General features: G+C 35.9%; 2 protein-coding genes across 2 annotated transcripts in view; one reads left to right on the forward strand and one right to left on the reverse strand.

Annotated features, from left to right (window-relative positions):
- LOC112047383 (SWI/SNF complex subunit SMARCC2) overlaps positions 1-10,433 on the reverse strand; it is a 41,559-nt gene extending 31,126 nt beyond the window's left edge. The window contains exons 1-2 of the mRNA XM_052888387.1: positions 10,177-10,433; positions 9,556-9,675 (exon numbers count right to left, since the gene is read on the reverse strand). Of these exons, the coding sequence (XP_052744347.1) occupies positions 9,556-9,675; positions 10,177-10,293 (237 nt within the window). The 5' untranslated portion in view covers positions 10,294-10,433. The remainder of the gene's footprint in view (positions 1-9,555; positions 9,676-10,176) is intronic.
- Positions 927-8,612, forward strand: LOC112047382 (regucalcin). Its single transcript, XM_024084495.2, has 6 exons — positions 927-1,083; positions 2,442-2,577; positions 4,411-4,614; positions 5,400-5,618; positions 6,030-6,142; positions 7,680-8,612. Exons 1-6 carry the CDS (start codon positions 997-999, stop codon positions 7,926-7,928), a joined length of 1,008 nt encoding a protein of 335 aa, XP_023940263.2. The 5' UTR covers positions 927-996; the 3' UTR covers positions 7,929-8,612.
- Positions 10,434-11,177: the final 744 nt, after the last annotated feature.

Genomic DNA, 11,177 nt, shown 5'->3' on the forward strand with positions numbered 1-11,177 from the left:
AAAGATTTAACACTAACAACAATTACGTAAATTGATATCTTATTAGAATCATCATCATCATCATAATATCAGCCGATAGACGTCCACTGCAGGACATAGGCCTATTGTAGGGACTTCCAAACATCACGATACTGAGCCAACTGCATCCAGCGAATCCCAGCGACTCGCTTGATGTCGTCAGTCCACCTGGCGGGGGGTCGGCCAACACTGCGCTTACTAGTTCCAGCACTTTGGGACCCCAACGTCCATCGGCTCTTCGAACGTGCCCCGCCCATTGCCTCTTATTAGAATAATAATAATCAATAATTACCTATATACTTCATCTTACTTTTTTAGTTTTTGTTTTTAAGTTTAAGTTTTAAAATATTTAAAAACACAAGACGCTATTTTTCTTGAATAATATTGAAAATTATTGATGCGACGCTTCGTGTCGGACTGACTGACTCGAGAATTTATTCGTGTTTGATATTGTTTTTGGAATGGCTGCATCCCAGTCGTGTTCCGTACGCTCTATCTGCCTATTCTTTTATCTGTGATTTTACCCATGACGAGTCTGAGACTGCTACACTAAGATATAATGAGTTACCTTAAAAATGGGTTTTGTATGGTGACAGGGGTGGTTTGGTGACATGTTAAGGTAAGGTCTAGAAATCCTGCTCTAAAGCGAAGTTTTCTAGTCATCACATCATTGGTTTAAGGCAAGATTGAATAAGTTTTTAGGTAAGTCCATCCATCCATCGCGCTTGACTACAATCTCACTTGATGGTAACTGGATGGCTACTAGTCAGGGTAAGGTCTGATAAAGGCAAGAAACCTAAGGTCATTGCCCTTTATTGAATTTAGATAGTTCCTACACAATGTCCGCTTAGCCTTAGATTGCTTGCTGACGAAACAATAATTTTCCGCTCGACCGCTAGCAAATCTTACAGCAATCACAATCAGCATTGACCGAGTAATAGTGACCGAAGGTAGACGTGTGTGAACATTACTTATAATATGATATCGATGAATGTGTGCGTTTTAGTGTTGGTTATCGTGATCGGTATTAGTGCTTACCAGCCGCAAACGCCGCTTATAAAGAATGTGAGTTTCATCAAAACCATTATACTATACTTCTCTTCAAAAAAATCGAAACAGTCCGCCTGAATTTTTTCGATTGTTTCGATTGGACTGTTTCGATTTTTTTTGATGAGAAGTATATATATGCAGTTGTATTGCTTTCATATTACTAAATAAAAAAAATCGCCATTAAAATATGTGTGAAAAAATATTTACATCATATTTTGATACCTACCATACAAAATACAATTTCATTAAAATCGATCGAGGCGTTTCGGAGGATTGATATTGTATTTTTGACATATAAGCAACGATATTATACTATTAGATATGTTACGTGACTACAAAAAACACCGCAAAAAGTGTTCCGGATTTAGCTACTTCCCTGAGCGCGCACATGCTCAATTTTGTGATTACTTACATCATAATTATGTTTATATATATTTTTACACACAACTCGACATTGTAGACAATATTTAGATGTTATTTGTTTTTAAATAACTTTCGTTTTATACTTACTATGCGACTAAATGTAGAAAATTTGGCAATTTTTGTCCGCCTCAGATCCGACGCGATAATATAGAGTTTACTTAATCATTAGTCGTTTTTAACCGACTTCAAAAAGGAGGAGGTTCTCCATTCGGTCGGTATTTTATTTTTTTTAATCATAATATTGTAAATAATGTTGGTTTAAAGACTGTTTTCTATATGTTGCTGTTTAAACGGGCCAAGCAGATGGGCCTCTTATAGCAATAAGTGAATTAAGGGAAAAAACAAAACCTAAGATCACAAACGCGGAAGGGAGTATCATGTAGACGTAGAGACTCAGAGAGATATGCTAAAGTGTTTTTCAGATAGCATGGGTATGGTGACGTTCATAATACATACTATTATCGTGAATCGCGGCAAACTTTCAAGAGTGAAACGAACTGTCACCCGCACCATCTTACATGACACGAAGTTTAGTTTATACTAGCGGACGCCCGCGACTTCGTCCGCGTCGAAATCAATGTAAACTTCTAAGCCCTTTATTACCACTTTAGGCGTTGAGTTTTAAATTTTTTTGAATCATTGAATCACATTATATTCACCCCCTTCATATTTTATTTTCGCAATAAAAAGTATATACCTTCTCTTTATTATGGTCTTAAACCGTGCCAAGTTTCATTTGAATTCATTCAGCAGTTTCAGCATGATGCCCGGTCAAGAAAATCACAGACCGACAGACAGACACGAAAAAAAATTGTATTTTTGGCTTCAGTATCGATTATATAATGACCTCCAACAAATTTTTCAAAATATCTTAAATGTACAGAATTTGATCTGTTACAGTTTTATAATAAGTATAGAGAGATGAATTATATGTAGTTACGTCTTTACAGGTATTTCGCGATGGAACTCATCTCGAAGGTCCACATTTCGCTAAAGATGAAAGTGCTCTGTATTGGGTGGACATAACGGAGCAGAAAGCTTACAGACTTGACATAGACACGGGCAATATTACCAGCAGGTATATAGGTAAGCTATACAATTTATTGTTATTATTCGAGAGACCGTTTATTCATGACGACTTTTCTGTGTGCCTAATATGGTAAACGAGATAACAGGCTGCCTGCCATCCAGAGTGAAGCGAGGGAGCGTAACGGAGAAACGGACTAAAGGTCCGTTTATATCTACAGACACAGTGCATCACAGACAAGTAGCGTGACAGACACCCACAGACACCGTTCACTCTGCCCAGCAGGTAGCAAGGGTAGCTAGAGACACTTAAAGTCCTTTTCATAAAATAAGTCTCCCAGACGCGGCGCTAATGTCTTAATGGCGCTCATTGTCATTTGGTAATGGCGGTCTCATTGTCATTTGTGTAAAGCGCTGTCTGTCAATTTCAGTTCAGGTTTCATGAAAAGGACTCTACAGACATGAACCGCACAGACAAATAAAATATTAAATATTCTTTCCGCGAATACTGGCCGGGCGTTACGACAGATATAAAATACGTTAATAAACACTATATAGCACCGTTTTGTCTGCCACGGCACGTGTCTGGCACGCTAAATGTCTGTAGATATAAACGGACTTTAATGCGGAGCGGAGTTGCGTACTGTCTGTCCACCGGAGCAGAATGGAGATTATGTTAAATAAATAAATGTTAAATTTAATTTATTTAACCCCACTCCGTTTCCCCGCTTACCGGTTTTATATGAATATTTAACTAGCTCGCTAGTCCCTGTCCACATAAGAGGAGCGGATATTTTTACAATCCGCTACCTCGCTCCGCCACGGTGGAAACCGGAAATACCGGTTGCGTCTTTCATTACGTTTGAACGAATGATATGGGACTGGGAGAACTCCGCCATCATTGGTTGACTTTTCTCTATTTCTCTTGATGAGTTGTCGTTGGTTCTGCTGGTGGAATTATTTGTTGACTCAAGCACGATACCGATTCGATTGTGTTGTGTTTATTTACGTATGTGCTCTAATTAATGAAATTCTAATTAGTCCATCTCTTTGATGTACTATCTCCAAAACATTATTTTCTCCTAATACTAATTATACTGGCACCCAAAAACTTTATAAGATGAGGTTACAAGCGAAAAAATACGATGTAACAAAAAAGAAACAGCCAAGAGGTCTGATGTTGCATGAAAATCTTTTCAGCAAAATAAAATCGTATACAAGTATAGTACCTACGCAAGAATTCTAAAATATTTACTTTGATGAAATAATCGGTAACTAAACAAAATACCCAAATATTATAATCTATTAAAGTGATATAAAAACTAATTGCTTACACGCTTAAATACACATAACTAATGTACAATTAATTTTCAAAAATATATCAATTACAGCATATTATGGTCCAGTGACGATTGTAAGTAGTGAAGGATTACCCAAGAATATTTTTTTTTTAGATCTTTTGTGTTTCTCTGTTTGTCCATTTTTTTGTTAACTGGGCATCACGCCGAAACTACTGAATGAATTCAAATGTAACATGACACAATTTAAGACCATAATAAGAATTAGGTTATAGGATACTTTTTGTCACGTAAAAAAAACAGAAAGGGTTGAAATAGGGGTTAATTTCTAATACTTATATTACAGAATATGGTCCAGTGAGTTTAATTGTAAGAGTAAAGGATTACCCAAAAATACTTTTATCGATTTTTTGTCTGTGTCTCTGTTTGTCCGTCTTTTTGTTGACCGGACATCACGCCGAAACTACTGAATGTACTCAAATGTAACTTGACACAATTTCCGACCATAATACGAAGAAGGTTATAGGATACTTGTCACGAAAATAAAATCAGAAAGGGTTGAAATAGGGCTTAATTTCTAATACTTATGTTACAGAATATGGTCCAGTGAGTTTGATTGTAAGGGTGAAGGATTACCCAGGGCTAGTAGTGGTGTCAGCTAGATCGGAACTGTATTTCCTGGCATGGGACGCGCCCGGGGGTGACAAAGCTTTGAGGCAGCTAACTGCCGTGGACGTAGGCTTGCCTGACAATAGAGTGAATGATGGCAAGGTGGACGCTTCAGGAAGACTTTGGTTTGGTAAGCTTAGTCAAGAATATACTTAAAAAAAAGGAGGAGGTTCGCAATTTGACGCGTATGTTTTTTTTAATGTTTGTTACGTCATAACTTCTGTCATTTTAAAAATTCTTTTTTGTTTGAAAGAGTTATAATTCCAGATGGGTTGACACTTAATTTTCATGAAAATCGATTTTTTTATACACGTACAATTGTATTTTTCTTAATAAAACTTTCTCTCATTGATACTTAACGTCTTTTTTTGACACGCTTATATTAGCTTCACTTGTAACTAATTATGTACCAATGTAAGAAAATCTTGGAACCTTAATTTGACCCACTCCCAGTCTTCGATTAGGATGAAATTTTGCACACGCTCTGAGTTCTGATGACAATACATGATTAGCCAAGAAACATCATTACAAATACAATATGGCGGCCTCCCCAAGATGCCGAACTGGCTGTTTGAAATCCACCAACATGCTAAGGATATCAAATGTTTGCTGTCAGAAATACTAGAAAATAGTCACGTGACTCAATTCCAATATGGCGGACGTCCATGATGGCGGACAGGCTATTTGAAATGCATCCCCATGGTATGGGTATCAAGAGTGTTTTTTAGTTTTTTAAACTATTCATCTTATTTTATTTTGACCAAGTATGATTAAATTTGTTGTCCGATTATGGTGGCTGGGAAAGTTGGATGCCCTGCCACCAAACCGAATTGAAGCAGCTTCTCTAAGGAGGATGGTCTGGCTTTAAAGTTGTTGAGGCCGTTCAAATAGGCTAATAATTTATTGAATTTTCAGGAACAATGGGCAATGAAGTGAATGGAGAGATAGATAAGGACCAAGGCACACTGTATTCCATAACGCAGTACAACTTCATGCATCCCGAGGAGAAAGTCCGTCCTGTCTCTATATCTAACGGAATAGCGTGGACATCTGACAACAAATTCATGTTCTACATTGATTCGCCCACTAGAAACATTGATGTGTTCGATTTCGATCTCGTATCTGGAACTATACGTAAGTTTTTCAAATGATAACTTCTAGTTATATAATGATTTATTTACTTTGCTATCATCCGCGAAAAGCCGACGAACCCATGCGACAACGTCACCCAGGTCCGACAAAATACTCTCTACGTACGTTTCACCCCGAAACCGGAGCATCCTCAGGAGATGTTGACTCTACAACGTGCAATTGCAAAGTCATATTATGTGACTTTTCGCGGATGATAGCAAAATAAATAAATCATTATATAATCATGATGAACTTCCGCAAAGTAACGCCTGCTTCTATCCAATATATTACTTTTAGTTTAGTATAACACCCGCATATCATGGGAGTGTCATCAACAAACTTGCCAAGCTATATAACCTTGTTTTTTTTAATCAATAATCCAAAATTGTAAATAAAGTATTCAAACAATTGCAGGCAATAGGAGAGTACTATTTAGTTTCCAAGCCAATAATGTGACAGGAGTGCCAGATGGGATGACCATTGATAGAGACGGAAACTTGTGGGTTGCATGCTATGATGGAGGAAAGGTAAATTATTCTATCAAATCAAAAATCATTTATTTCAAGTAGGCTCAGTTTACAAGCACTTTTGACACGTCAGTTGACTATTTGTAAAGATTCTACCACCGGTTCGGAAGGCAGGTTCTGCTGAAAAGATACCGGCAAGAAACTCAACAGTTGCTCTTTTGAAAAAGTCACACAGTATTATAATTTACAATTGATAACAATTACTGTTTACATTTCTTATAGTTTAACTTCCTGTGTGAAGGTGGAAGCTGATCCAACGGCCTCCAAGCATCTTTATCATTAAGGAACTCATCAATGTTGTAGTACCCTCGACTAAATAAATGTTTTTTAACACATTGCTTAAAGCTATGCATTGGCAGGTCCATCACAGTCTTGGGGATCTTATTATAGAAGAGTACACCCAAACCTACAAAAGATTTTTTTACTCTTTGGAGACGATATGCAGAAATAACTAACTTATGCCCGTGTCTAGTAAGACGTGGGTTTAAATCTCCTTTTCGTTTGTACAAATTAATATTTTGTCTATAGAATCCTTGGGAGCATTTCCCATTCCAGATTGGTATCGTCCAGAGACGAATATCTTAGCATTCCATGGATCACCGTGCGGGTGCCGGGTCCATCGCGTGGTAGAGAGAATAACTCCGAGCAGAGTCCTGAACTTGTGACTACAGGATGTAGGGTTAAGGAATGTTGACGATCGATCAACACTCCCCGTTCTCTGCTCGTGTTGTTCTCCCTGACTAGCCAAATTTGGTAAGATCCTATTAGAGCAGCTTTGGATACTCGTTCTAATATAGAGCTAGCTGCACTTGTAAATAACGAAATTGCCCGTACTGAGGCGGTTTCGTTACTTATGCTAGGTAACACTAAAACAGAAAAATAAAATCTTTAAATCTAATCTAAAATCACAAAAATAAATTTTAAAAAGCAAAAAATACATTTTTTTCAATACAATTTTCATCAAATTGAAAGTGGCGCCAACACAGTGATGCATTAACTCAAGCCGTTTCAATCATGAAGTTTTAGGATTAAGACAGTTCATTCCCATGGTTCTTTCAGAAACGGCTTTAACTAATATGCAACTGGCTTGGCACCACCTTGAAAGTATCCGGAAGGTAGCATGTACATTTTTCGCTTTTTACTTTATTTTTGTGATTGTGAAATTGATTTAATTTTTTGGAAGATTTTATACAGTAAGTAGTTGATTTGATCAACCCATAATCGGCTCATTCCTGAGCTCGAGTCTCCTCTCAGAAATGAGAGGGGTTAGGTCAATAGTCCACCACGCTGGCCCAATGTGGATTGGCAGACTTCACATATAAAGAGAATTACGAGAATTCTTTGGTATGCAGGTTTCCTCACAATGTTTTTCCTTCACAGTTTGAGACATGTGATATTTAATTTCTTAAAATGCAAATGATTGAAGAGATGGAGGTGCATAACCCAGATCAGATTCGGAGACAAAGGTTCTATTCACTGGTCTATCTCGGCTAATATAGCTTGCTAAATATTATATTTTAATTTATTAATGTTCCAGATAATCAAAGTAGACCCAAGGGCCGGCAAACTAATGGAACACCACAGAATACCTGCCAGCAAGGTCACATCGTTAACTTGGGGTGGATATGATTACTCCACTCTATATGTAACAACTAGTAAACGTGGTTTGAACCCACTACAGAAGACTCAGGAACCAGAGGCTGGTTCATTATTTGCGATAGAATTCACAGGCTCTAGAGGTAACCCTGAGAATCAGCTAGCATTTGCTAATGCTGACAAATATTAAAAACAAAAAACAATAACACAGCAATAGGTAGCAGCAAAGCCTTCTTATGGGTATCAAACAGGACAATAGCCATCTATACTACAGCCTTTCTTTATGAGTCTGCATACTGGTCTTCAAAACATGAGTACTGTTTACCAACAAAGAAATTAGAAATGAAGGTGGAAAACACATGTCATATCATAACTTATTCATTTTTAATTATGTATGGTTTGTTCATAAAACGTTATATAAAATATATTAAACATATCTAATTGTTCTAAGCTTATTAATGAAAGGTATTTTCATTAATTTAAGAACAAGTTAATTATAATTATTGTTAGGTGTGAAATGAATAGTGATTTATACCCTCATTTTAAATTTGTTTGTTGGTTGTTGTTTCTTCTATTGAGACCTCGTGCAACAAATAGATTAAGAAAATAAATATTCAATAATACAACACTCTTTATCATGTCATTAACCCTGTAGCAGTATAGCAGGATTTGATTTTGAGACAAAGATAGAAATATGCAGAGCAAAACATCATTATGTATATATCATTATCTACTAACCAAGCCCCATAAATCAAAGTCTACAATGTGTTCCTAAAAAACAAAAATCATGATAGATTTAGGAAAGATAAGTCTTAAATACTGTACTATTGTTTTATATTATTGAGAAATATGTGAGATTAAAATATGCTAATTTTTTTGATATAATACCTGATATTGAGTAAATCATAACAAATTTAATTTTAGTATTTAATTATCTTTTAAATGTAAAATGACCAACATTTAAAAGATATGACAAGAAAGAAGAATTATTCCTATTAAAAAAGAATAAGAAAGGAAAGAAATAACGAGTTCTCTATTTGGTCTGATGATCTAAGCACAAAGCGAAGTGAATGCCCAAATCAAAATTCATATATTTTAAGTAGGTTTACTTTACAATTACAAGAACTAATGTAAGTTTGATTATTTATAAATTTATTTATTAAAGGGATGTGGATTTTCATCCTCCTTCTAACAAGTTAGCCTGCTAAGAACGGGCGACGTAATTTTTCAAGTTGAAGAGATGGAGAGTGACATAGGCTACTCTTTGTCTCTTTTTAACCCCCCACTCACCTAAAACCCTACCCCTACCCTAACTGTATCCTACAAATACTTCATACAAACTTTTACTCCCAAATTTGTATGAAGCATTTATAGGGTAGGGGTAGGGTAGGTAGGGAAGAAGCGCACATAAGTCAAAGATAAGCTTAACCGGGTCCGCTAGTGATTACATAAGCAATAGTGATAACCCACAGAACAATGAACGCTAAAGCTAATAAAGACCATGGGAGTGGGCCTGCATTTTGTCATTTATGCAGATGTACTCTAAGGACATTAATAACGGTTACATAGAGTAAAACTTTGGTTAGTACTATATATATCACTGTTGCCTTCCACTAAATAAATTAAGAACTAACCAAATTAGATTATGTTAACTATATGAGCTCTAAAAAAATTTGATTTTCTTGAGGAAACGAAAATACACAGAATAATTCCAGGATAAACCACTCTCACAAATAAACATTGTCATTCATGTCTGGAATGACGAAATACTGAAATAGGTACTTTTTACTCTATGACATATACAAATGAATACTCACTGGAAGCCTCATAAACGGAGGATCACTGGCATTCTTCCCCAACTTGTTCTCTTGATACTGAATGAGTTGTATAACAAGCTGTGCGAGACCTTCCTTGGTTGGTGGATCAGTTTGTACATGCTGGAATATCAACAATATCAAAATAATATTTAACTTTATAATATAATAATATTTCGGAAACAGATTGACATCAGAAGCAGATTTGAAGGCCAATTATTGAATGAAAGTCTGTCAGGTCTACATTAAGACTGCTAATCCTCAGTTGATTTCTATTACCAATCTTGTAAGTAAAGAAACTAAGAAATATTAGTAAAAATTTCAAACAGCTCCATATCTTCCCTAAGGAGGAAGACCTAGCCCTGTTGTGGAGTTATAATAGGGCTGATAATAACAAAAAACATAGGTGAACTGACTTTAGACCGATTTATTCTGTATACAGAAAGAAACAACAAGTTAATGTTTTGTTCTGTAAACACATACATATTTTGGTGCCCACCAAAGCATCTGACACAATCCCAATTAGTTGGGATTTGCTATAGAAATTGGTGAAAATTTAAAGACACCAACTTGTCATTCTTCATATTACTGGATCAAAAATCGGAATTACTGAGCGTTGTTAACCTTTTTGCAGTTTTTCTGTAACCAAACACGGATTTGGTCGAATTGTGATAGGGATTCCGGCGACTGAAAAAACTCGATGTTTGGTGCACCATCCTTCTTAGGGCCCAAAGTCGTCATTGTAGAAAATAAGTATATCACTCCCGAGATTCTACACTTTTATCTAACTGTAAAAAAACTAAATGCTTTTTATTTAAATGTGTTTAATAATTAAAAAGATCGCATCTTGTTCAGCGTCACCAGCGCATAGACTAAAATAGAGTCCACAGACGACAAATGAGTCAATACTCAATAGAGTAGATTGAATTTTCCTTGGATTAATAGACTCTTTGATTTTCAGCAGTAAAATTATTGTACTCTATGGATTGATTATAGCGCCATCTATAGAGCACAAACACAAGAAGGCAGGAACAATTGGGTTGGCCGATGAAAGCTAATCGCAGATGGCGCCTCTGTGAATTGGTTACTTTTCTAGCGGGAAATTTAAAAGAAGTAGCGCGTTTTATAAACAAATACAATCTTCGGTATCGGTAAATTAAAAATCGTTTGTACTCGACTAAAATACTAAAGTAGTCTGAGTTTGTAGTATTGTATTATGTAAAAAAATGTAAAGTAGTTACAAGAAGCGTGGTTAATCGATAAGTTAAAATATAATATATAATAGCTAATCTAATTTTAAAATTTTATAAGAAACTAGCAGACGCCCGCGACTTCCTCCGCGTGAAACTCAATCTAAACTTTCAACCCCTCTTTCCCAAATCATTTGTCACAAGTCAAATTGAAAATATCTTAAATACTACTACCCTACTCTACCCATACCCCTACCCCTTCAATTTTTAAAATTTTTTCTGTCATAAGAACCTTCCTTTGGCAATAACAAACACAAAAAAAAGTGAAATCGGCCCAACCGTTCATGCGTGATGGCGTGACTAAGGGATATATGAATGCATTTTTATTTAAATAGATAAAGAAATTATAGCATGATGAGTTGTTTGATTCAACAG

Source organism: Bicyclus anynana, chromosome 22, assembly GCF_947172395.1.
Source record: "Bicyclus anynana chromosome 22, ilBicAnyn1.1, whole genome shotgun sequence".
Taxonomy (NCBI): domain Eukaryota; kingdom Metazoa; phylum Arthropoda; class Insecta; order Lepidoptera; family Nymphalidae; genus Bicyclus; species Bicyclus anynana.